Here is a 27480-nt window from a genome sequence, read left to right as displayed (position 1 = left end):
TCCTGGTTGCTTCTTCCAGTAATTATATATATAAATTCAACCATAGCTAAGCAGCATACCAGTGGACAGGAATGACCTGTTCAAGAAACTTGCCTATGTTTTTAGCTAGAGCATTACTGCTTTCTCTGTATATTAATGAAGTCATGGTGTAAAAAGACTGTTAAAGCATATGAAGGTTGCCAGTGGTCTTCAGTCCTTAGTATGTGAAATGTTTCTTAGTAATGTGTATGCCTCAAAAGCTTCTGTTCAAAAGCCCACATTACAGTGTTAGGCCACAAAGACTGCATTTGCTTTCAAGGCCTACTGTTTGTGTCAGGTGTATTTATATGCATTTTTTTCTGTAACTTTAGTAGTTGTTGTGATGTCTCTCAATTCAAAGTGGGGAAGGCAGTTGTATGGGTATCCTGGAAGAACTATTCTTTTTATAAATACTGGGTTTCTTAAAACTTGTTGCTGTGTTTTGCACATCTGAAATTGGTATTTTAATACATTACAGGATTTGGTGTTGCAAAAACCCTACATGGAAACTTTGTAATAAGTAAATGTATTTATTTTCTAGTAATCCGTGTTAAAAAAAAGTAATAGGATTCTTGCACAAACCTAATTCTTGGAATAAAAACTAAACCTTGTAAAACTGCTTAGTTGCTGTGTTCTTATTTTTTCATTTCATAAAGCTTGATGTCTTAAAACCTTGTTTCACCTGTACTCATTATGCTTCTCCCCCTGCCCCCCTCTCTTTACAGCAGTTCTGTGGTGTTCTTGGTCACACATTTATGGAGTTTCTGAAGGGCAGTGGAGACTACTGCCAGGCACAGCACGACCTCTATGCAGACAAGTGAACTGTAGAAATCCATTACTACTCCACCAAGAAGCCCCCCTAAGAGTGGTTGACCAGGATAAGAAGTGTTGAATTGAAATCGGCAGAGCATTTACCAACGGAATTCAGACCTGGATGGGGTAAACCTCAGTGCACTGCCTTTCTTTTGCCTCAGTATTACTGGATTGAAGAATTGCTGCTTCTTGTTAGGAGGTTCATTTCATTTCCCATTGCTCCCAACGTCATACTTCCAAGCACTGAGAATTTCACGTGGAGTACAGTGAAGTAGACTTCAGTTTCTCTACATCAGTTCTGTATTAGAATTTTTTTTTAATCCTTTCATAATCTTGTTGCATGTTTAACTAAATCAATATGGCCCGAATGAACCGCCCAGCTCCTGTGGAAATCACCTACAAGAACATGAGATTTCTGATCACACATAATCCAACCAATGCAACCTTAAACAAATTTATAGAGGTAAGGCTGGTACAGAATTCCTACTGATGTATTTTTTTAATCCCTGAACAGCATGTTATATTTATATATAAATAAATATAGATTTACTAGCTGATAACTGCTCTAAAAGCCATATGAGGAGATACTGAGACTGTATATTGATTTTTATTTTCAAATACTGGTACTGTGTTTTGAAGATCTGTAGACAAATCTGCAGATATCTGCAAATCTGTAGACAAATCATACATACTTTGGCCATCACAAATGTCATTCTGAGAGTGAAGTAATAATTATACTGTCTAGTACATGGTAGATTAAGTACATTGTTTAGGTCTGAAAACAGGAATTATCTACCAGTGTTGCGTGTAGAGCAATACAAACATCTCTTAGTGGTAGATTCAGATTGGGCTGAAGTGGTGTAACATTTCACTGCACTACCTGCATAGTGATACATAGCGTGGGTTAGAACCTTAGGAGCTAGTAACAGGACTGCAATGTGCTTTCACTACCTAGCTTCCTTCACTATTGGCAGATCGTGGCTTTAGTGTAGCTTAAGAGGATCCTCTGTGTCATAGCATCTATGTGAGTGAAATTTGTGGCACTCAGAGCTACTGAAGCTACTTCAAGTGATTTGGTAAATGCTACTGACTAAAGCCAGTGGCTTGCAATATATTGCTAGTACTGAATTTATCATCTAAACCATGTATTTAGCATGTTGGAACTGTAAAGTCCATGGTTGTATGAAGTGTGTGTGTATGCTAATAAGTTCCTTGCAGAGCTACTTCATGGGAAGCTCCAAGTTTGCTAAGTCCTTCCTTAGCAAGATTTTAGGTATACTACACCTCATTTCTGTATTTAGTGCAGGATTATTTACAGGAAACAGAGTGAGAGAACATTTGCTTGCCTTTATACTCTCACAAGTAGATCAGGTCTGCTTAGGCTATGCTTCAGTCATTACCCTGAATGCAGTTGCAGTGTGAATAATATCTATATTTGTTGCAGGGAGAATGAAGAGGGATTGGTGTGGTTTTTTTTTGTTGTTGTTTTTTTTTTTGTTGTTGTTTTTTTTTTTTTTTTTTGTTTTGTTTTGTTTTTTTAATGTAGGGTAATAGCAAAATAGAAAGCTAAATTTTGTCTTGACAGCTCAGGAACTGGAATAATTTATTGTCCTGTGCTTATAACTCTTAAGAGTAAGTGGTCTAACAGACCTGTTGTTTTAAGCAGAGAGAGATAGGGGAAAGATTTTGCTCAGAATGCTTTTAGTGAAGTATGTAGCTTTGCAAAGCTTCATATTCCTTTAAGATAAATGATCATTTGGAGATGGACTACTTGATTAATCAATATTTATCAGGATCTGATTTTAAAAGAAAAAAGTCTGATCCAACATAACAAAACTTAGTCTGCATGTAAGACTGTGTTTGCAGAAAAGCCTAAAGTATCTGGCATTAGCACCCAAGTTTTTAGTCATTTCAGCTTTCTGTGTCTTTGCAGGATGGCAAGCATTGGCATGGCATGAGTTTTGCTACTGAGAATTTTGGAATGAGTTCCTAAGTTAACTTAGCAAGAAAATTAAATGGTTAAGTTAAGCTAGTTTACTCTTACAGCATTTTTTTTTCCACTACTTAGGAACTTAAGAAATACGGTGTTACCACAGTGGTGAGAGTGTGTGAAGCTACTTATGACACTGCTCCGGTGGAAAAAGAAGGCATTCAGGTTTTGGTAAGTAGTGTAGAAGCAGACTTTGAAACCAATGCATTTTGCTGTTCACTCTACCCCCTTTCCCCAAAAAAAGATTATTTGACACCGCTTTATTAACTTTATGAGTGTATTCCAGCAACTGATGGAGAAGAAAGATGTGAAGACATCTTTTCTTGTCAGGAAAAAAAAATCAGTTTTGAGCTAAATCATGTGATCAATGAAAACTGATTGAGAGAAATCTATTTGTAATATTGCTATAGTTAGACTATTAGAAAATGGTAGGTTTGAGTGGTTTTCTTAGCTGTCAGCTCTTTGTCCATTGTGTCCCCTCCTTTGTTTTGCCTGTGCATACAGCTTACAAGAATTTTGTCTTTATGTGTTTGTCACCCTGTGTTCTAGGACTGGCCCTTTGATGACGGTGCTCCACCATCCAACCAGATTGTTGATGATTGGCTAAACCTCCTTAAAGTTAAATTTCGTGAAGAACCTGGTTGTTGTATTGCTGTACACTGTGTTGCTGGTCTTGGAAGGTGGGTGAAGGTTTAAAGATTTGTTGAATTGTCATCCCTGGCCAGACTTGTTAAGATCTAGTGCAAAAGTTTACTTGAAGCAAATGTAAAATAGTCACGTATCCAGTGTTGGAATGACCTCACACTTAAAAGTAGTTAAGATGGCAGGAAACTGTTGTATGTATTTATTAAAGATCTTTAGGTCAAGAGATGGTGCTTCAGTCAAAGCTCTCACAAGTCTACAGAATTAAGTTAACAAGTATATTCTTGTACTGAGTATATTGATGAGTGCCCCATCAAGATTTTTTGTCTGGTTTTTCCTAATGCATTTGGGTTTTTGTGGCTTGTCTGCTTTCTCTCCATTTCAGCACTACTGCCAGTCTCCTTGAACCAAGGGCATTGTAACCGTTAACCACAAACAAGTGGGTGGTTCTGGCACATCAAGACTAGCTTTCATCCACAACCTATCTGGGGGATGAAAAGTGTTCTCTAAAGTCCCAAAGCTGTTTGTCTCATTTCTAAGTGACATAAAAAATTTTAGGGATATTGCTAAATAGTCTCCTCTTAGTCCTGTTCCTTCTGTCTGCTGCCATTATCTTGAATAGAGTTCCAACAATTATGAGAAAATAATGTTTTTTCTGCTGTTCTAAACTACTTGGGAGCTAGATCTGTTCAAAAAGGAGTTGCTTTATTCTAGCCATGGATTTCAGCATGTCCAGTATAAAATGGAGGTTTCTGGTCTTGTTATCCATAAGCCTGGCTTATCCACTGCATTATGGCTTCACAAATAACAAAGTTCACTACAGTGAATGTTGATGAATGTTAGTAGTAGATGAATGTTGCCAAAACAAGTCCTCTTCTGCTGCTTAGAATGATGCCGATTGGTTTTTCCTCAAAACGAGGCAGTTAATCAGTTGAAGACAGTCCTAGCTTTCTATCATGTAAGTTTCCTTTTAAATCCCTGAACATATGAAACCACTTAAAGTTACTACTATGTGCACAAGTCTGTTGCTAGTGTGTGGTGTGAGGTTTGTCTTGTGGTGTTTTGTTTGTTTGGTTTTTTTTTTTTTTTTTTTTTTTGAGTCATAAATTTCTAATGTATTTGAGTTTGATTTAAGTCAAGCTTTTGTAACTGAAAATAGATTCTGTCAGAGGAGGAACACCATGGCAAACAAGGAAATCCTCAGGGGAGTGTAGCAGCCTGTGGATTGCATCTGTTCCCAAAACTTGTGACACTAGCTGTAGGGTTTGTCAGTTCTTATTGAACTCTGCCTCTCTTCTGACACTTGTTTTGGCATCCTGACTGCTTCTAATGATGATTAATTTTGGAGAATAAAAACCCATATGCAACTCTTTCTCAGAATCAATTGATTTGAAACAAATTATTAAAGATTACTTGCATTTTTTGTGTTGTTCTCTTGTGTACCTAAAGTCAGATGAATGAAGCTAAGGTTGACTAGACTTAATTTAAACCCCTTTTTAATGAGAATGGCTAATTCAGAATGAGGCGATACTATGTCTCGGTGAATGTAGGAATGCCTTCTGCCTTTCTGCTTTCCCAGTGAACAAACATCAAATATGCAAAAAACAAAGTAAATTGTTTTTCTGAGTATGCTTTGACAAAAACTAAACTGAATTTTTTTTTTAACCAGAGCTCCAGTCTTAGTTGCTCTTGCACTGATAGAATGTGGAATGAAGTATGAAGATGCAGTGCAGTTCATAAGACAGTAAGTGTGATGCTAGCATGTAGCTGTTCCCAAGATTCAGTGTGTTGATACATCCTTGGACACTGAAGGAAATTCTAAATTGTCTTTGATGCCTTTCTTTTTTTTTTTTTTTTTTTTTTTTTTTGTAAGGTATTTAATTTAGTACATCTGAAATTGTAGTGAATACGGTCAGTGTTGTAGGATTTGGATCTGTGGAATGGTATTTTTTTGTTGAAACCAGAATCCATACTTGAGAAGGTTTAAAAAAACCCAGAACAACCATTAACAAACCCCTTGACTTTCAGTTAGATTTGCAGAGTTCTTTTTATTTATTTTACATATGGAAGGCAGAATACCTTTGCTTTTCTGGTGGTCTACTGAAGGCAAATATTTCCTTGGATTTTTAAATGTATGTAAGTTGGAGGAGAGCAGTTTTAGTCTCAGTGTTTTAATTTGTCAGGTTTCAGCTATATTTAAAAGAAGCTGCATCCATAATAAACAATAACAAAACACTTCTTGCATAATTGCCAGGCCTTTGAAGAATTAAATTCAGCTTGTACTGGCTGTATATGAAATGAGGAATAGGTAGCCAGGTACATACTCCAGTCAGCCAATATGCACCTTTTTTTTCACATACATACAGTTTGAGAAAACAAAGGAAGCTCAGTTTCTGCTCAGCACCTTTATTATGGGGACTTCAAATGTTTATGTACTTTCTTACTATTGTCATATTCTTCATAATTGTTTTAAGAGAATGAATAACTTCAGCTCTCAAGAAGACCATCTTGCATCTGCTCTATAGTTTTCTTTTGAAGTTTCTTCTAAATTAAAAATGCTTTCCTCTTCTTAATGTAAAATCTCTGGCTTTTGCTTTTCATAGGCTAGAACACAGTCTAAAATGCTATGTATTCCTTTGAGCATGTGGTCCAGTGAGGTATTTGTGAAAGGAAACTACCACCCTCTTTCCTGGCACTTAACTTCCAATTATCCCTACTTTGGTTACAGCCTTGACTTGAAGGTGGCTTTTTTAAGTGACCTAAAAATATTTTTCTCTGGTTGGTGATATTATTTCACTGGGCAGTAGATTAATGTTCCGTTTCAAATCTGTTTTTTTCCATCTAGGAAGCGGCGTGGAGCTTTCAACAGCAAGCAACTTCTGTACTTGGAGAAATACCGCCCCAAGATGCGTCTGCGCTTTAAAGACTCCAATGGTCACCGAAATAATTGTTGTATTCAGTAAAGCTCAACAGCCTATAGTACTTCTTTGGAAATAAAGGATGGAAGCTAGAATTGAGCAGACTGCATGCCAAAGACATCAGTCTGGTATTTTTTAGTAGTAAAGGAAGCTTCCTTAGGAGTATTTATTAGGCTAAAGGCTGAGTAGAAATGCAACTTCTATGTTTAGATAAATATCTGTCTATTTGGAGACCCAGTAAATGTTTTTGCTGTACCCTGTTTCTGAGCTGTCTCCTTGTTCATTAATTATTAGATCAAATATCCTTTAATCATGCCATTGAGTCTTACTGACCTAGTTTCAACTACTAAAAATTGGGGTACTAAAATAAATGAATCTGTAGAGAGATTAGGTGCCAAAATACCCAGCATATCAGCTACATGTTTTTCCTTAAAATGGGCATAGTTCTGATGATGTGAGAACTACCAGCTTATCTGGACCTTACTATCTTTTTTCTACAGTCATTTCAATATTGAACAATAGGGCCTCTAAAGTACTCTTGCCTGCTCACGGTATGTTTTGTCTCCCACAATCGCACTAGAATTATCAAGATTTGCACAGTCTGTCTTTTTAATACTATGAATTACAGCAACTTTTTACCCCTGCATCTGTACTTTCTGTTACCTGAACCTCTCCATATTACGAGTCATTACTCTGGTTATTCATGTAGAAGATCTTTTAAATTGTACAGAAGCACACAAGTCTTTAATGTCTCCAGACAAAAAGCCTTACAGTAAAATTAATGTTGGCACTTCATGTGCAACTTAACAGAGGGCCTGAAAAGGTTGGGAGGGGCTATTTAATATTTCTAGTAAAATGTTGCCTTTGTCTTGTGCAGGAAGTATAGAATATGCCCTTTACTTTAGTAAATATTTTTTTAAAACGTAGAAATGCTTTGTTATTGTAGCTAAAAATTCTTAATCAGAAAATTTCGGAAAAATCTTGTAGTTTTCTTTTACTGTACCTATTGAGAGTTGTTTACCAACTATTGCTTTGTTGAAAGTGTGATCTTTTATTTTCATTTTTTCTCCTTGAGTTTCTGCTATGACTTGGGCAGACCTCTGTAATATTTTGTATGCCTTTCAAGCTGCGTAACTTAATATTTGGATACTTGATAATTTGTTTTATTATGTAATTGATAAAATGGTGATGTGTATTAATGTTAGTTCAACCATATATTTATACTGTCTTGGGAATGTGTGGTTATAGTTCTGTGGGAGAAATACTTTTGCCAGTGTTCACCAGCTTGTAAAATCTAGTGCGAGAGCTTAAAACATCTAAATAAAGACTGAAATGCACTTACGAAGTTTGCTGAAATGCTCATCACTTTCACTTACTTTTGTGTACTATGTCAGCAATCTTGAGGTGCCTAAATTCAGAATCTAGTCAGGCATCTGTTTTCTTTTTTTTTTTTAAATCTGGGCCTGAATGTCCCCTTTGCTGTAATGTTTGCTGTTTGCTTTACCCATAAATAAATGTGGACAAAAATCAATGGTAGAAAGTATTTTTTCATGTAGCTTACTTGTGACTTGCTACTTGGGGACTTAGTACTTGTCCCCAGTACTAAAACAGCTTACTTATTTAGTAAGTAAGCTGTTTTTGCAGTAAAACAAGAGGATATGCATCACTAAAGTTTAGGGAACACTTGAATCAGTACCATTAGAATTCAGGTAAAAATAGTGTGATAGAGTGCTTCATTGTCAAGACTGAAGCTATGTACAAACAAGATGTTCCAAAAAATGCATGAGCAAAGACCTGTTATGTGAGTTTCCATAGTGGTGACTAAACTTCCTGACGAGAACTAGAAGGTGTTCTTAGTAGCCAGCTGAGGTGATTGATGCTCACGTCTGCTTAGAGTTAAACTTTGGTTAATACATTTCTTCCTTTCTAAACAGTGAGGTGAGATCATAGTCAATGAGATTTCTGAAGGATTGCTTTTGGAGAAGTTACAGCCTCATTATAAAGAGCACTGTATGATTTAAAAATGCCTAAAATAATATATTATAGCACAATCTTTAAAGCAGTAAAATAAACTTTGGATCATCTTTCCTGTGGAAGCTGAACGTGGTTTAAAAGGTACTTTGTTTAATGGAATAGATCTTCATTTATGTTATGGAATGACATCCAAAGTCATCAATGTTTCTGTTGTCAAGATGGACTAGATTATAGGAACAATGGCAAAGACAAATTTTTCATATATTCTGTAACTCATTATTACACTGGGCCGATTGATGTAAATACTGGTTTAACACTGATTAGTATCCAAGTTAGGAATTCTGATTTGGTTTGCCCATGAAAATAGGAGAAGTCTGTAAAACAACTACAAGTAAAATGCCTGGAATTTTTTTACTTAAAATTATTAATGCAATTTCTGTACATAGATCAGATTTTGCTCTGTCTTTATGGAATTCATCATGGGTAAGCAGGGTTTCAGTTATGAGCTCTAACATGTTAGTGATGGAAGCTTGGTTCTCTAAATCTGAGACTGGGCTTGACTTCAGTTGATTTCAGTAAACAAGAGGAAAAATTTGCATGAGCACATGTCTGTTGAAAGTCAGCTTCTGAACTCTTTCCCTGACTCTAAGGAACAGAAAATCTTTTCCTCTTTCATAACAATTCTGGTAGTTTTCAACATTACTTATGTTGTGAAGACAGGATAGCAGACGGAACTACATAAAACAAGTTGAATGAAATTCCATCTAAAGGGTGTATGTGTATATATATATATACATATATATATATATGTATGTATAAATATTTACAAATTCAAGTGAAGAAATGCTTAAGCAGAATTACTGTATCTTAAGGCTAAAGCCTGGCATGGAAAACAGGCTTTAATGTAACATTTAATTTTGGATGCTTTGAATGTGTAACTGCTTTGCCCCCTCAAGAGGTATGTTGTAGTACATTCCTGTCCTCTGCTAGACTGGTTTGTGCTGTGGATTTAATGACTTATGTAATGTGGCATGTAAATGGTGGTAGTATTTACAGCATTCCTTAGCATGTAGCAGAAATGTTCATGGGAAATGGGGTGAGAGTTTGCAATTAGTGCAGCAGAAAATGGATGAATTCCCTATATTGTTCTGTCATATGGTCCCTTAACAATTCGCAGGAAAGGTAGTCAAAAAGGTACTTTGTTACTGATTATCCAAAGTTAGGTATAAAACTGAGTGTGATTTTCTTGAATCTGATTCTTAAAAGCGCTGAGCAGTCAGTTTCAACTTAAGTCTGTAAATAATGTACTTAAATATATATGAAATTATGTAGAACTCTGTTTCTGAACAGTCCTGAGCCACTTCAGACTGTACTCAAAACTAATTAATACTTCTAATCTCCTTGTCTTCAGTTCTTGGTGTATAAAAATCCATTCCAGTCCTTAAATTAGTGGAGCAGTTCTGGAGATAAGCAGTAATTTCTGAAGTAATCAGACCCATCTGCTTTATTGCAGAAGAAACAATGAGAAAATGTGTAGTTTGGTATTGAGGCTGAATCCAAGGTTAGACTTAAAGTCTTTGGCAGTAAGAAAAGTAGTAAAGCTCTGCTCTTTTATGTGAGCATTGTTTATCCTTACAAACGAGATGGGGGAAAAAAATCTTCTGTAATTAAACAAATGTGTTGAGAGGGCCAGACTAAGGGTTCATAGATGACCTTACCTTAAATGTTTTTAAGCTTCTGAGTGCTTGACTGCAGCATTGATAAATACTATTTTTCCTTTTTTTTTTTTTTTTTAATATGTGCAACATTATTTAAATAATTACTGAGAGATAGTACTCAAAACAGTATCTTAGATTTGCTGGGATTTTCCTGTGTATAATAAGCAAGTATTTTCTGTCAGTATTGGGGAAGTTATCAAACCAGAGACAGTGTTCCAAGAAGATTACTATTATATTTTTGTATGTATTTGTGTAATCCCACTGTAAAAAAAAAAAATCGGTTCTATTTCACAAGTTGAATTCAGCTCTTAAAATCAGGCTGAAATTTGGTGGGGTTTATTAAATAGCTGGGAGGAACTTAACTGAAGAAATAGAGATTTCTTAGTGAAAGGAATTTTGCGCTTTAGCCATATGTCTCAGATCTCCTGTGCTAAGAGATACCTAAAATATGTTAGATGAAGAGCTCTCTAAAGATGAGAGCATAGTCTGTAAAGGCAACATTGGATGGCAAATTCAATTTGCAGTATTGGTATCTAGAGGTAGATAAAATAAATTTCACCTAACTTCTTTAAGTGCAATAGTTCAAAGTGTCAGGTAAAGTATTTCTCTCCACATATTCTGCTCTTAGTGTGTAATAACCATTGACAATTATAACCCGATTTTTTATTGATATGGGTTTATGCTACGTGTAACCACAGCAAGTGGCATTATTTTTGTCTTGATGGTCACCTGCATGACTGCTGTTAATTTTGATACATACTGTCCTAATGCATTGATAATTATCTCAATAACAACACAAGTTCCCTATCAGTTGAAAGTCTCTTTGTGAGGTAATAGTGTTTAAATAGTGATCTGACAAGAAACGATAGGGACAGTGCCAGAAGATCAAGTTGCCTGCTTCAGTTTCTGGTTCAAATGAGAACTCTTAGAAGTGTAGCTGAAGAAAATCAGATACCAGTGTATAGATACATAGGAATGCTCAAGACAGAAATACTCACATAGTAGAAGACATTCAGTCTCAATACTAGATGTAACCTGTGTCTGTAAAAAAACCTAGATGTATACAATGGGTATTTTCTAGTGGGCTGGAGTCTTAATCTCACTTTATTGGTGGAGTAACAGCAGTAGCTGATTCTTCTCCTTTTTATAAATTTGCACATGCTTTATCATTAAGTTCCAGTGATGCTTGTTCTGAAGAAGACAGAACTTGAATTACATTTGGACTTCAGAGAAGTGAGAGTTGCAGGTGACGAACTCTTCTTCCCCATTCACAGGAGCATAGTTATGATCTGAACAGGACAGTGCTGCTCAGCATTGTTATGCACGTCCACAGTGCTAGTAGGAAGCTACACACATCTTAGTTTGCCTTCTTCAATTCCCCAGTAAATCTGTGTGTCTTTAGGTAGTGCATGCAAACCCTGAATTTGCCTTTAAAATTTCAATTCAACTCTATGACAACTTTCAGTTCATCACAGTGAAAGCACATACAAACAAGAGGGCCTGTGCGAGACCATGGAGTTCCCTCATACTGCAAGTATACTCATCCCTTTATGCTTGATATACAAGGTTTCCCACAGTATCACATCCCCTGTCTGTCCCAGGGGTGGGCTACTCTACTCTCTCCTTGGTTTTGTACAGCATGATTCTTAATTCTCCCTGCCTTCTAACTGGGAGTTCCTTGTAGGATACCTGGCAGGAGCTATATACCCTGATGCTCAGATGCTCCTCAGGCCACCCTACATGGAGTGCTTCTGCACTGTGTCTTTATTCAGACAGAATTTTGCTAATGGGCAGAATTTTTTCTAGGCAGACGCTGGCTGTTTCCCATATTAATCTAATCAGTGAGACAATTTTATAATATCCAATCACTTTGTGTTGTTAAGGTTATCCTTCTGATGGAAAGCATGCAAACTTTCCCATATTTGTCTTAAATCACAACCATTTTTACTTCTCCTATTCTCATACTTCATTCAGTTGCCTGATCTTGAGTAAGCCCTTTGGTTCATAAGGTTTATTTCATACATTGAGAGTCTTTACCTCCCAAGTTCTTGACCTTATTTTGTTCCTGTTTTCCCTGTATAGAAATTCTTGGGCATTTCTATTTCACTTGTCTACTTATCGAAACTCCCTTCTGGACTTTCTTAGCTGCTACCTGGTTTTCTTCACTGGAAAAAAAATTCAGTACTGTTCAAGCACTTGATGTTTACATCCGTGTCTCAATTGTCTTTCAGCACTACCAGAGTATTTATGCTACTTTGAAGTTGGGTCTCAGTAAGTTCTATTCCAAGCCCTTTGCCTTGGAAGAGGTTCTGAGCCAAGTCCAGGAAGGGAATTTGAGAGAATTATCATATATTATTGGGTTGAAGCATTAGGATATTTTTGAAGGAAACCTTCTAATTGTGCCATTAAGAATGTAGAGTAATTTAGATTGGACAAAACATTAGAAGGTGATCTAGTCCAACCCCATGCTCAAAGCAGGGATAACTTCACAATTAAATCGGGTTATTTAGGAGCCTATCCAATCAAGTTTTTAATATGTTCAAGGATAGAGATAACCGCTCCCTCCCAATATCTGTCCCCCAGCTGAAAACTCTTCCTTTGGGAACTATTTGGAATCTTCCCAGATGCAATTTCCCTGTTTCTTACATTTTTTCACTGTGACCTCCAAGACACTCTGTCTCTTCCTCTCTACATTCATCTGCCAGGTAACTGAGACAGAGGAAATTTGCTTCCTCAGTCTCATCATGAGGGTGAAGAAGCACAATACACTCCTCTCATAATCTCAGTGACCCTCTACCAGGGTTCCTTCCAGTTTGTCAATATTTTCACATACTGGAGAACTGGACACAGGCTACCATATGACTGCCTTCATAGAAGATAAAAATAAAGGTAAATAGTACTGGAGTGCAATCTCAGGCATTCAGAGAATTCATAACCAGCAGCAGTTCCATAGACAATCGCCCAAATTACTTCGGGACGTAAGTCTCAAAGGCATATTTTGTGCTGGCTATCAAAGTTTGTTTTCCTCTAGCATTAAAAAACTGCCTTCAAACAATTTTTTTTCCTGTTTTACACCAATCTCTGCATATAACTGCAATTCTGTTTGATTTTCTGAGATAAAATGTCTTTTTTTCAGTCTTGAATCTGTGTATTGCATTAGGTAATTCTTAATAGCTTGCAGCTTCTACACCTTTTACCTCTCCAAAAAAAATCTACCCTTAGTCCTAAAAAAAAAAAATGGCTAAACATCCTTTGTCTTCAGAACCTTGCCTTTGTCCACCCAGGTGTATGGGTACTTTTAAAAGCCTCCATCCTTTTCACCTGTGGAACTGAATGTTTTTCTGCTGCTTTCTAGAACAGGACACGTAACTTCTGTTTGACCCAACAACTGGCAGCCGCTAATGAGTCTTTTTGTGGGGAAAGAGAATGATCACGTCATAAATTTGGTGAAAAGTGGGTAAGGGGGCACATGTTACTGTTCCTATACTAACTAAAGCAAGGAGGAGGTAGGAAATTAAAGGGAAAATAGTGTTAAATCAGATAGTCTTTACCAAAATATGTGGGTTTCCATTATGGGATTAGAAAATTTTAGATTATTGGTTTTTATTGCTCTGCATTAGATAAAGTCAATTCTTATTACACAAGAAATGGAAAAGATCTGAGGAATTAACAGTTTTAAATTTTGCTAAAGATATAATTCACAATAACTTAAAATTGACTTCAAACGAGCTAACTGTGTAGCCTCCTGAACTAGCGATATTGGCAAATCCTAGGTATTGTGAGCAGAGTGTCCGCTGTTCATCCTGGGAAAAATCATGGCAGTGTGCTATGAAAAGCAGTTATTTAATTATTAAGGGGTGCCAATGTAGTATTTCTGACTCTTTCAGAAAACGGTAATCAGAAAAAAAAAATTAGTTTGTTCAATATTGTAAACTCAGCAGATAAATGTAATTGGTACTGTAGTACATATAAATTTATTTCAGAAGTCTAACTCTGCTCTGTATAACATTTTAAGTTATGCAATTTACAAAATAAATGTAGCACTTGGGTTTTAAAATCACTTAAATCAAGTATCTTGCAGACAAAAGAAAGGTCCTCCTCTGAGACATTGTTTGAATAGTTAATGGCCTACTGCTGTAACATATCTCAGCTTTTTGACAGTAGCAAATACTGCCCAAAGCAGGGCACCACCATATCCAATATATTCTTTATCCAGATAAGCATATGAAGCAATCTAACTCCTTTCCACATTTTGACAACCCAAGCATAATTAATAGTCAAAAGCAAGCCATGTTTAAGACCAGTGTGATGATCTGACTGCATAGAGCATATTTTCAAAAATTCCATTTAGACCAAAAAACATGGGAAGACTATAAGGAACATTATTCACAAACCTCTTGGGAAGAGTTGTGGCTAAATAGAGACTTGGAACTATAAGCAAATAAACTGCTTTCTGCTGCTTTTTCTTGTGTTCAGGGCACCAGGAGACTTAAATAGGTTGCTTTTCAATGGAAACAACTTGCAAGATCTGGACTACTACCAAGTAGCTCATGTATAAAGGGATTACATGATAAAAATATTGCTGGGAAGATAGCAGATGGGCAGTTGTAATTGTGTACACCTGGTGTGCCACTGTATACAAAGACCTACGAAATTTGCTATTGGGGTGCCCTTTTTTTCTTGTGCTGAAGTGCAATACAGGTGCTTCAGATGGTCAAGTTGATTACATAAATGGAGTGGCACAGTATGGCCATGGCAAAAGTAAAGTGCACACGCTCTTTTAAACTGAGATGGGTCACTGGAGTTATGTGGCTTTTGACAGTGTAAAGAAAAAACTGAATAGAGCAATGAACAATGATCAGATTACCAGCAATGCTTTGCCTGCTGCTTGTGTCAAAAGAAATGAAATCAAAAGGGCTGAATGCTGGAAAATTTGTGCAATGCAAATTCTGTTTAACTGAATTTTGCTTCAGAAAGTAATTTCATTTCTTTGTACAATATCAACAATATTTCAGAGTGGGTTAGCACCTTGTTGAAAGTTCTGTGCCTAAAAAGCCTTTGAAGAAATTAGAGCAGCCAGCCCAGTAGCTCAGTTCTGCACCATCATAAGAATTCAGGGTTTTTTTTAAAGATGCTTGCTTTGGAAAGAAGAGAGATTTTCTGAAAGTTGGAAAGTACAGGAAGAAAACTGGAGAAAACCAACTTGTGGTAATGTGCAAAACTACCTTTGGAAGGGCAGGAGAAAAAAAATGTTGCATAGATTAAAAACTGCTCCACTTCAAAACTGTTCTGTTGCAAATACCTTGTGTATTGCCTGCAAATATTACTGTGTTACCAGTTTAATGCTTCCTTTCTTAGTGTGATGGCAGCAAGAGAAGCATTGAATGTATTTCAGCCTTCATGACACCACAGAAAGCCCTAGAGAATACAATCTCAAAGACTCAAAACAGAACTGAAAAAAAGGAAACTAAAAGAAACACAATGATTTTTTTTTTTGTCCTTACATCTTGTTTGTATTTCATTACAAAATACTAGGAATATGTCAAGGCAGCGTTAATATAGTAATACATAAGGTAATTCCAAATTCGATTCTTAGAAATATTAAAAATCAGTTTCTCTTTTGGAGGTGTTGAAACTTGGTATATGCTAGAACCAGCCTGCACTGCACTTTATGCCAGCCATCACAACTCAAAGCAATGTAACGAATGCTGCATTCAGCTAATGCTGTAACACAAATTAGGAAAGACAGTCCTGCTCTTTGGTAACATTATGTGGAGACCAAATTACACCAGGTTCTCATGTCCCGACAAACGCACACCGCGACAGCCCCCTTAGGTGACGATTCGCGCGAATGTGCGCCACAGGCCCTGCAGTGCACATACAGAAACTGTTACCAGGAAAAGAGAAGGCGAAAACGCGCCTGCACCAACAGGCAGCATGAGACATGTCTGCCCAGGACCGACCGACTGCGGAGACTTTTCTGTCCAACATGTAGGAACCGCAGAGCCTTGGCTCATCGGGAGCTGCAGGAATCTGCCCGGGGCCGACGGCGCACAGGACAGATTAACGAGCAGGTTGTGTAATGCGGGCTGCACCGAGGAGGGGGGGGCAGCTGCTCTCCGAAGACAAAAGGCCACATCATTACGCACGCACCAGTCACAACATGTGTGTCCTCGGCCAGGGTCTTACGGGAAAACCCCCGGCGCCTGCCGGCCGCCCTCCATCCGCCCCGCCGTGGGCCCAGGGAGGCCCGCCAGGCGCACGGCCGGGCCCGCGGCTACCACCGGGCGCCTCTGGTTACTGCGGTCCCCGACTCCAGCGAGGGTACCCAGGACACCCCCGGCTCAGCCACGAGGGCTGGTTCCGCTGAGGGGACCTCTCCGGAGCCTGTCCGGGCCGGGGGCACGGGCGCAGCTCAGCCTCAGCCCGGCCCGGTGTCCCGCGGCTCCGCCCCGCCCCCGACCCCTCCCGCCCGGCGCCTGCGCAGCGCGCGCGCCCCCGCCCGCCCCCATCCCTTCCCTCCAACAGCGACGTCACGTGAGCGGCCGGGCCCGGCGCGCCGGACGCCGCGGGGGCGCGCACCGGCGGGGCAGCGGGCACGCGGCCACCACCGGGCCGGGCCGGGCCGAGCCGGGCGCGACCACCTGGGCGGGGGCGGCCCGCGCGCGCGCGCCCCCGCGGAGCTGCGCGCGCCGCCCTCCCTCCCTTTGGCGCGGCCGCCGCGTCCCTTCCCCTGCGGCCGCGGGGCAGCGCTGGGCGGCGGAGCGGGTGAGTTATTGCGGGCTGCGGCAGCGACCGGGGCAGGCAGGGAGGGCGGGAGCGGGGGTGGAGGACCTCGCTGCGCTGCGCGGCCTCCCCCAGCCTTCTCCGGGCCGGGCAGGGCCTGCGGCGGCAGAGCCGCGGCCTGTGCTGGCCGGGCCCGGCCGGGTGGCGAGGGACGGCCCGGCGGGACGCGGCTGCTTCCACCGCGGGGCCGCGGCACGGGCTGTGCGCGGAGGCGGCGCCGCCGCTGGCTCTTGTGCTCAGGCGACCTGCGGTCCGGCCGCGGGCCCCGGGGCGCTCCCCGGGGTGCTCCCCGGCCGCCTCGCTCTGCCCGGGTGCGGCCCCGCGGCCCCGGTGCGGTTGTTGCGGACTCTGCCACCCGCGGGCCCCATGCCGGCCGGGCCCGGCCACTTGACATGGCGCTCTGGCCCCGGCCTCGCTGCCTGCGCCGGCCGCTCCCGGCCCGTGTCCGTGCGGGACCCTGCCGCAGGCTCCTTGCCCGGAGTCGCGTTGCTGCTGAGAGCTCTCCCACATCGCCTTCCCTGCCCTGCAGTTGCTACGTTTCGATCCTTCTATGTTTGTCTCTGCTCACCCTTTGAGCCGCCGATGCCTTGTTGTCCCATACCGACGAGAGAAACAATTGCCAATTTAGACCCTGCTGTTCTTGCTCTTGGTCTGACCTGTTCCGGGCGCCTCCTCCCGTCTTTTAAACTTATCATCACCAACAATTTCTGTGTTCAACTCCTGTGTATAGTACCCACTGTAGGAAGTGCGGGAGAAAATGTGGTCATCAGCAGTGCTGCGGTGGCCTGGTGGTATTTCCAGATCCTAATCTGGGATGAGGTGCTCATTCTGAGACAGTGCGTTTATTGCTTGCTACTGGGATGCACGTAATAACTCTCAGGCTTTAGAAGAGGCATCGTTCATGTGACTGCGAGTGTTCATTCTGTATGGTGTGCACAAGGGAGACCTGTTAGAGTCGTGTGGGGAGTGTTTGGATGAAGAGAGCTCTGTGGCATAGTTTAAATTAGTAAAAATAGTCTATGGAGTGAACCATAGTAAGGAAAGACAGGAATGGGGGGGTGACAGGAGCTATACCATGTAAATTGTAGTTGTGCTGTCTTTTATGTAGTTGTTAATTCATTATGTAATTTTTATAAATTTGCTTTTATCAAAATGAATGTTAGCGTTGCTAAATAGTGGAAATACTTTAGGATTAAATGTAAGAATGCTAAACATATGGCATCTCTTTAGCACCACTAATTCATGGTTTGTTTTTCTTAATAAATGAATCTGTTATGGTTTGGGACACAATGTAAGGGAGCCTTGAAAACATGTTTTTTTTTATTTCTTGGAGTAATTCCACTGGTGTTTACACTTAGTACATGGCCTGCAATAAAACTCTTCTTTTTTCTGTAACAAGCAGCTTCTGCTTTTAATTTCTATAGTTGGCTTTAAAGATTATGCATATAAATATGGAGTTCTGAACATCTATATTTTTTTTCAGCTGTTGTTGCCTGTTAATCATTCAATTTTTATGTGCCTTTTACATTTGCAAACTGAAAGGGCACTTAACTGCAAACCATGCTGGCTAGGTTTAATTCAACACAGCTAGCTGAGGTAATTAAACACAGTGGTAAGGAAAGCTTTAAGGAAAACAGAAACTCTAAAAATTCTAACTGACTGTATTTCTGCAATCTCTCTCTTAAAAAGAGGCTTACCTCTACCACTTGTGTTGTGCTATGAGTTGAGCTGATTAATTTCTTTAGGTTTTTTTTTTTTATTTTTTTTTCCATTAATTTTTCGTAGTCATCCTAAATATTGTCAAATCTAAGCTTTAAGGGGAGAGCAATATTATATTAGAAGCTTTTTCTTATGGTAAGGGCATATTTTTGAAAGGTAATACTATGAAGTAGCAATGATAAAGTTCACTGAATTGGGGTATGAGAGTTCATTTTATAGATGCAGAAAGTGAAAAATACAGACAGCTTGTCACATTCTCCTGAGTGGTGTCAGTATAGCTATGTGAGGGATGGTATATTTCTATGAAAAACTTCACAAGGCTTAGCCATTAAGCTTTTAACTATTGCTAATAAAAATCCCAACAAGCAAACCCTAATTCTAATACGTGTTGCCAAATGAATCTGTATGAGAAAGACACTGAAAATTCAAAAGGTATTAGAAATGAAAATATTCTCTCTGGTGACTGACAAATAATCAGTGTAACCTGTTACACAGTTCAGCATTTTTTACTGTGTTCCTGCTGAAAATGCTTGAAACTAGTGTTGAGAAACCTGAGGGTGAAAGAGTAAAGAGAATAGCAGTAGTGGTGGAAATACAATCTCTCCTCATCTTTTTCTTTTCAGTGACATGTCTCCTTGTAGTGAGTTTACAAATTCCCAAGGTATATACAGCAATGGAGAGACTCATAAAATTATGTAGGGTCTTTGGTTATGCCTAATTTTTGCGGTATTCAGGAGTATTCATTGGTGGCACAGTCTAGGAAAGGAAAACAAAGTACTTAATATTTCACATTGTAAAAACTTTGCATTTTAGATTTACATACTCCACATTTCACACTGTGAAGGTGTTGTTTGATATAACACAAGTTTTAGTGCAACACTATGTGCCTCTTTGAGCTATAGAGTGGGAGAGAGTTTTTTTTTCCTGAGGAGAGGTTATACTGTTCAAAACATAACTGTTAAGATGATTTTCAATTATGCAGTTTGATTTTTTATGATTAAGAGAAGGTTTCTCTATTCTTTCTGCATTTCTTTGACTTCTAATTAAATCCTTCTTTGGAAATTTACTTTTCCTTTCTATTCACTGAGGTACACACTGATATAGAGTTATGGCTGGTGAATGAGTTTTGAATAGGGAAGGTTTAACAAAGCAAGTATCTTGAGCTGTCTGCTCTCTTAAATACCATGATAGCAAGTAGTAAGATATCTGCTCTGTCATTGAGGGGAGCAGCACATAACTTTAGATTGTAGATGGGTTTTGGGAGGTGATTATTATTTATTATGTCTGTTGAGATTTTAGTAGCAGGGGGTTTGTGTCAGTTGGTGTCTGAAGACTTCAGGCTGAGGTAAGCACAAAGAAGAGTATAGAAGAGCTTCTTAACAATTAACAAAACACTCAGATTTACATTTCTTGCTGTTTAGTCTTTAGCAGGACTTTGTTTTGATGCCACTAAAAGCTAGATCTTAAATTTTAAATGAGGGATTAAATTAATAAATAAGAAGTAGGGGATTTACATAAGGGAACAGGTGGCATATGGATACCTAATGGGTTTATGTTTTAGTGTATAAGTTTGTCAGCCAAGGGTACCTGGCCCTCCTTTACAGCAATATTGATGATTCAAATAAGCCTGTTTGCATACACGTTCCTGTTAGGCAGGTTTTTGCCAGCGTCCTGGTTTTTGGGAGATAAGTGAATGAGGAGGGTCAAATTTGATGATGCTTAAAGATTAAAGCTCAGTAAACCATATTCTATACAAGTATTGTATCTGCCTTTTTTTTTTTTACAAAGGATGCTGAAGTCTTCTTCTAACAGTTCCAAACATGTTTTTGTGGCTAGATGGTCATTCATATGCTCATAGATCACGTTGCTTGTGTCAAAAATAGTTTGTGAGTTAATTTAATTCTTGAAGACTGCTCCAGATGATGGGATTTGAGCAGAAAGCACATTGGTGTGAGAGTTGTAAACTCACTAAAAAGTTGTCAAGTTGATAGCAGTGACACTTACTGTCTTACTGACACTGCCTCTGATGCACTGTCTGATATTGATTTTCTCTTTAATCCAGTGATGTGTTTGGTCTGTGAACGCTATTGGGTAAAATCTCTTGCTACAGAATATGTGGGTGTCTGTTTTGGCTTTTGATGCTGTAATATCCATGACCATAATACATGCAGCTTCTAGTGCTTAAAGCATGGCAACATGGATACACGGCAACTTAGCATTAATTTTCAATTAAGTACTTGTGAGCTTAAAGTTTGTGTAGGAGGAAGGAGGAGGATGGTAGTAAAACGTACATCAGGGCTTTGAAGTAACATTGTTTGGTAGGTGGGTTTTAAGTGTCAAGGTATCAGTGAGCTCATGGGGTGGTCTGACAGCACAGCTCCAGTGAACAAAGCTAGACATTTCATACCTTGAGTGTTCCTTTTGGGTACAGTAGTTGCCACACAGTGTGAACAAGGGTTTTTTACTTTAAGCTGCTTGTGTTATTACCTAATTGTATGCTAATTAAGAGGCAGTTCCCCTCTTTTGATGAAAAGTTTTTGTCAGTTATTGTTACTTACTGATTCTTCTGTAACAATGCTGAGTCAACTTTTCCCATTTATTTTGACATCTAAAGTGATAATCGTCCAAGTAACTTATTCCTTTTGTTTACTGTCCTACCAGAGTTTACTACTTGAAGAAATAAATTTAATATGAATCTTTTTAATGGAGTCTGTTAGAGTTGTTGTGACTAGTGTTTGCTGTTGGTCATTTAGTGTGCATAAGCACAAGGTCCAGAGACCAAGTCTTGTGTTTTGAACGTTGCAATGTCTCCCACATAGTCCAGTCAACAACTAGATGTACAAAAGCTTTTAAAAGCACTAGCTAGATTCAGCGAATTGGAAGTGACAGACGCTATTCAGAAAAGTACTTCGGTGAAATGGAAGGAATTGTAGTATTGCTATGCTATCTTCAGCAGTTTCAGACTCACTTATTCAGGCAGGTCAATAAAGTAGATAGGCTATTCAACATCTAGGATTTTTAATATCCTAAATAAGGAGTGTGAGATTTTTTTTTTTCCCCTTTATTAGGTTCCCTCAGGCTTTTGCCTCTCCTTGTTCCCAACTCAGGCAATTATTTTTTTGGTAAAATTACTTTGTAGAAATATTTTATTTTTTTGAATTTCAACTGCTGAGGACTTTCATAAACCAGATTTATTTTTAAATTGACAATTATTAAACATACAGAAGCTTCTATTTTATATTACTAACTTTAAAGTATAAGCTATATAGCTATAAGCTATATAAAAGTCAAGTCTAAAAGGTAAACTGATATATTAAATTCACCCCCTGGCCAGAGAGGGAAGGAAAGAGAGTAATTGCAGTCAAACATAACATTTGCTTAGTAAAATAAGTGATGTGGGAGTACTGTAAAAAATGAACAAAATGGATGTAAAGGAAAATAAAGAAAAAAATAAAATATCAAGTGTATCTAACATATATCTAAATATGTAATTGAAAAATTAAACACTTTCACATGCTCATGTTTAAGGGAGACTTTGTTTAAAATGCAGTCAAGAATATGTTTGGCCTGTCCATCAGCTGAAAAACACAAGGAATGCTTAGTGGTAAATACAAATTGTGATTGTCCCTGCCTGAGGTGGATTTTAGATAAGATTGTTAAAAAATGCGGATGCAGTTGGAGATCTCCACTAAATTATTCTTCTCTGTTGTGATTAAGAAAATAATATAACTGAACTGAAGTAATTCTTTGCCTCTTTCATAGACAAACTAAGCAATGAAGAAGTTTAAAGATTTACAACATCTCTTATCTAGTTTCTAGTCTTCCTTCCCTTCTGAGATTAGTTTGGGAGGATATGCTTGTTTGAGATCTCAATTTCTCTTCTTAGCAAGTGATCGTTCTACCTATTTACCTTTTAATTTTAAAAGTCATGTGGAATTGTTAAAGAAGTAATGAAAATATGATAAATGGGGAGAAGATAAAAATCTGCTGTGGCAGATCCTACAGCATGTTTATTTCATACCAATTTGTTGGGATTTGAGGCAATATTATGGCATACTTGGCTTAATAAACTAATTCAACAGTGGAAGAAATTATTTCTTTTAAACTGAAAAACTCAGACTGTAAAAGGAAACTATATTGAGAGCATGAAGAAATTTTATGATAAACATAATATGGGGCAAATTCTTGAAGTCGTATTTGACTGTAATGCTTTCTAACAGGGTTGTTTATAGAGTTGGATCACATAATGACAGATACTGGTTGGTGGGTTACTTTGTAATTGTTGCAGTGTTACTTCTGTAATTGTTGCTTCTGTTTTTACAGTGGAGAGGCTGATAGAAAAAAATTTTTTTTGAAGGTCTAAAAGAAATGTATTTAGTGAACTGAGGAGAATGCTCTCTATACTTCAATCTTTTCTTGATGGTGAGCTCCTCTTTTACCCAGACTCCTCCTGTATGTTACTGTGCTATAACAGTCTCAGTACATGCTCTGATGCTCCAGGAGCCAGTGGGTGGGAGAAGTTCAACTGAACCTGGCTGGGACTTGCTCCTTTTCCTCATTTATGAACGCTCCTCACTGGTTCTGTGTGCATAATACTTTTTGGATTATGTGTGCATCTGCTGGGAGCCTGGCCGAGGCACTGGCCACTAGGGTTCAAGTGGAGGACACAGCTGTGTTCCAGTGCAGTAATGCATTCTTCCTTTAAGGGGTTAGGATTATCTTTGGAAATAAGTGAGCAGGAAAATTTTGACTGTGATTTTACCTGTACCTCTGGCTATTTTTCCTATGTTCAAAGTGTTTCAAATGCAAAACAAACCATTCAAAATTCATACACTGAAGGCATTGTGCAGGGGAAGATTTTTTTTTCTTGCAGCAATTGTTTTTAACAGCTGTCTAGCTAAAGAAGTTTTTCTTCCATCCTCAGTCTCACAGATTCTACACTTCTTATGATAGTTAATTTAGTAATGTTAAAAAATTTTTTTTTAAATAGCTTAGTAGTGTACAAATTATGAAAATAATCACAGAGTGTTTTTTGAACTAGGTAAAACAAAAGTGTTATATGTTTTGCTGGCATAAACTTTGTATTTTAAAAATGGTAGAACAAATTCTTTAAGATTACATTTTGTGGTAGTAGTACTTTTATGCAAGCCCCCTGATTTTTTGATGCAAAATTTGGGTAGAACTTATACTTGATCATAGGCTTATGCTCCAGGAATAAAGCTTTCAGTAAAATTCCTATTGAATTTTCTCTGCTAGCTACTTGGGTCTCATTGAAGGTGTCTGTGGCCACTGCATGTATAGTTGTTTTGACAGTTATTTCTGTCAAAAGTGCTTTTAGTGTTCTGAATGGCTGCATGGTAGTCTTACAAAACTGTAGGTAATCTTTCTCTTCATCGCATTACTGAAGACAGAGGTTAATTTCTGTCAGGAGGGATTTTTGTAGCAAGAGCTAATATTCTTCTCAAGCTTTGCTTCTTAACATCGCTTTTTATGAAATGGTCATAACTACTTTGGGAGCAACAATATTGGAGTAACAAGTACATAAATGTTCTCCTATCCAGAAAAAAAGATCTTAGTATATGTTAAGTGTGTTCAAAACTTCTGCCACTTTTTAATGTTGGATGCAAAAGGTTTCTTGCATTCTCACAATATGTAGGTGTTCTATTGCAGTGTCATTGGCACTTGTTAATGTCAGGGTTCACTATAATTTTGTCCTGTGGCTGTTACTCTTGTGCTCATGTAATGCTAATATGAAAAAACCTGTCATTACAGGTGCTTTAAAGTACTGTATTTGGGCATTTGTAAACATTTTCTTAACTTTGAGCTAGTGCATCTCTTGTAGTTTATCCTGTGTAGTATCAGATTGTTGTAACTACTTGGTATAATAATAAAAACAGATTATACAGCGAAGCATAGTACTTACTCTGTTAGTTTGCTTCTTCATTTGTTGCCAGATTTGGAACTTCAGAAACCATGTTGGCTGTTATAGGTGCTAGTTGGTGTGGTGCATATGTAGATGCACTGTATTGCTTGATAAAAGCAGTCAATTTTTTTGGCGAGGGTGCTTTCAAATTATGACTTGTTGCTGAAGTCTATTATCTCTTTATTAAATGCATGTGATTTGGCCAAACTTTCCTTCTTTCTGGCTGCTTGGTCAGTAGGACCTTGTGTATTAGACAGCTTTGTTGTGGTTAGTGTGTAGAAATCAGAAAGATATCATGCTCTGCAGAGACACAGTTGTATACGACCATTGCTTTCTTCTGAGCTGACCTATGGGAGAAGGAAGAAAGTCTGTTATGTTTGAAAATAAAACTCCAACAGCCCCACAAAACCCCACAATAAAAAAACAACAAAAAAACCCCCCCAAAAAACCAAAAAAACAAAACAAAAAAAACCACCCCAAAAAAACCTAAGAAACACCACCCAAACAAAATGAAACACCGTTCGTGTTAAAACCTGTAGTTTTCTGTAAATTTCTGAAATAAAATGCACCAATAAGATTGAAATTGTAGCAGAACCCTTACATGTATCTGGCTAGGATATTCCCAGTTGATTGCCAAAACAGAAATGCCCCATTCATGTGTCTTAGGAAGCATACTTAATGTTCTATTAAGCATGAGTAAGTACTGGATTTATTTGGTGGCAGGTTGCTGGAATAACCGTTTAAAAAGTAATTCAAGCACTGCAAACTCCAATTCTCACTTGTCATTTTCCTTTAATTAGTGTGTTCATTCTAAAAAAATAATTGTCTCATATGGGAGGAGGATGATGAAAGAAGGAGCAGGAAAGTATTTGTGTCCTTTTGCTGTTTCCAAAAGCTTTAACAGCCTTGTGTGCCAAAAACTGGCCTTTCAGACTAACCTGTATGCCAAATTAAGCCAGGCAGTACTACACTGCTCCTTTTCTCTTACCTGTCTGATCATTTTTATTATAATTACCTTTCTCCACTTTGAGTATATGCTAAAGCAAAACTTACGAAGAAGTGTTTTGCTGACTTTTTTTCCATTCTGTTGTTTAGTTATACATACTTACTAGATAAGTCTTTGCTTCAGTATTTGCACTTCTGCAGCATTGCCAAGATCTAGAAAATAAAGAATTCTTTGTAAAATGCAGTTGCCATCTTTATATACAATTCCTTAGGTAGACTTCTAGAAGTTCACCTAAACTTCTTCAAAACTGAAGTTTCAAAAGGCTCCTCCTTTTGATGCCAGCCCAGAATTCTCATGTACTTGATTAAGATTTTTGTATAAAATTTATGTAATTTTATTGACTGTATTGATTGATGAAAAATAATAGCAATAAAACCTTGCTGTTTAAAAATACTAACTTGCTATGAAGTACATGGTAGTTGCTCTTTGAACAGAAATACAGTTCTTCTCAGTAGTATGCCATATTAGTAGTATGGCAGGCTCTGGAACCTTCTGAGCTCCACTGATGTTAGTGGAAGCTGACCTCACATTTTTACATTTAAAAAAAGGACAGTCATGCTCACAGTGCTGCTATCTCCAGGTTCACTTGTTCTTGATACTCTCCTCCTCTGGTGTCCTACCCGCTTGGGCTGGTTAAGATTTAAACAAATTTTAGAAAGGAGTTGTTTAGTTACCTTTTAAACAAATTTTAGAAAGGAGTTATTTAGTTACCTTTGTTATTCACACTCCATAAAAGCATCAGCACTTGGATGCTGATAGAGAAGACTAGCATGGAATTTCTTTTAAAAATAATTAGGGAATTGATTTTTAGTTATGCAGTGAGCCATACTAAGCCATAAGCAGTTTTTTATTTGTTTTTATAATTCTGAAATACCTTAAGCATTCTTTATAAAACACAAGAGCCAAAAAAATTTGCTGGTGTCTTAGGTGTTTTACAATTTGTAGCTTATTTTCTTATGGTATTTTTCTTGTCTTTCTATAGGGCTGAAAGACACACAGGAGTCTTCATGGATATAGTTGATACATTTAACCATTTAATTCCTACTGAACAATTAGATGATGCCCTATTTCTAGAATCCCACCTGGAGAATGAAGTCTGTGAGGATTTTAGTACAAGTCAAAATGTCTTAGAGGATTCGCTGAAGAACATGCTCAGCGATAAGGATCCTATGCTAGGATCTGCAAGTGCCCAGTTCTGTTTGCCTGTTTTGGATAGCAATGATCCCAATTTCCAGATGCCTTGTTCTACAGGTAAATCTTACAATTTTTTAAGATTACAATTTAAAATACAGTTTCACTCTAGTACCAACCCTTTTTCATAATGTAGAAATAATAAGTTGGGATTTCTGTCGCCTTGCTGCCCTTTTTCGATGCACTTCATACATACCTGGCATGTAAACTATGTGCAGGTCTTGTTAATTTTGTAGTGTGACAATAGAGGAAAGCTCCTTATGTGGATTGGAAATATCTGAGGCTTTGTCTGTTAGTTACTCCCAATGAAAGTCAAGATTTGTTTAGTGTAGGTACTGTGCCTGATCACTGAAGTCACTGGTTGGTTTTAAAAATACCGTATTTCTGGATTAGCAGTAGGAGCAGGAGAGTTGTACAAATTACTGCTCTGACCTCAAGGTTACTCTGTTAGTGCTAGGCCTTCTGGTACTGAGCTGTTTCTGGATTTCTGGGTGTTTTGCTTTGGTTGGCTTCAAGACTCTGGAATGATAATAAAAGTCTTTTTTTACTGTTTGGAATACCTACCTGATTTGGAACAATTTAGAACAAAGTTTTAATTAAAAAAAAAAAAGTCTTAGAATTTATTGAGTAATTTTAGAAGATTTAAAAAAAAAGGGTGCCCCAATCCCTAAAATTATTAATATTTATGAAGAGTTGAAATAATTACATTGAATTTTATGCTAGAGACAAAAATATACTCTATTCTTAGTAGTGTTTTTTATTTGACTGGAAGTTTAAAAAGC

At 38.2% G+C, this 27480-nt stretch overlaps 2 protein-coding genes across 5 annotated transcripts in view; both read left to right on the top strand.

Moving 5' to 3' along the window:
• Positions 1–1187: 1187 nt before the first annotated feature.
• PTP4A1 (protein tyrosine phosphatase 4A1) lies at positions 1188–7912 on the top strand. The gene is made up of 5 exons (XM_053973203.1): positions 1188–1294; positions 2900–2992; positions 3371–3501; positions 5133–5207; positions 6309–7912. Exons 1-5 carry the CDS (start codon positions 1190–1192, stop codon positions 6424–6426), a joined length of 522 nt encoding a protein of 173 aa, XP_053829178.1. The 5' UTR covers positions 1188–1189; the 3' UTR covers positions 6427–7912.
• Positions 7913–16126: 8214 nt separating this feature from the next.
• PHF3 (PHD finger protein 3) overlaps positions 16127–27480 on the top strand; it is a 53610-nt gene continuing 42256 nt past the window's right edge. The window contains exons 1-2 of one of the 4 annotated variants that reach the window (XM_053974016.1): positions 16780–16841; positions 26490–26758. In XM_053974016.1, coding sequence (XP_053829991.1) covers positions 26515–26758 — 244 coding nt within the window. In that variant the 5' untranslated portion in view covers positions 16780–16841; positions 26490–26514. Of the gene's footprint in view, positions 16148–16779; positions 16842–26489; positions 26759–27480 lie in introns of those variants that run through there. The other 3 variants (XM_053974020.1, XM_053974018.1, XM_053974019.1) reach the window with 3 other exon arrangements.

The sequence above is a fragment of the Vidua macroura genome, chromosome 3 (assembly GCF_024509145.1).
Source record: "Vidua macroura isolate BioBank_ID:100142 chromosome 3, ASM2450914v1, whole genome shotgun sequence".
NCBI lineage: Eukaryota > Metazoa > Chordata > Aves > Passeriformes > Viduidae > Vidua > Vidua macroura.
This window is presented reverse-complemented; position numbering and strand designations above follow the sequence as displayed.

Coding starts and splice junctions, on each gene's coding strand:
- PTP4A1 (XM_053973203.1), top strand. CDS start 1,190: ATGGCCCGAATGAACCGCCCAGCTCCTGTGGAAATCACCTACAAGAAC. Junction 1,295..2,899: donor CCTTAAACAAATTTATAGAG/GTAAGGCTGGTA, acceptor TCCACTACTTAG/GAACTTAAGAAATACGGTGT. Junction 5,208..6,308: donor GCAGTGCAGTTCATAAGACA/GTAAGTGTGATG, acceptor TTTTCCATCTAG/GAAGCGGCGTGGAGCTTTCA.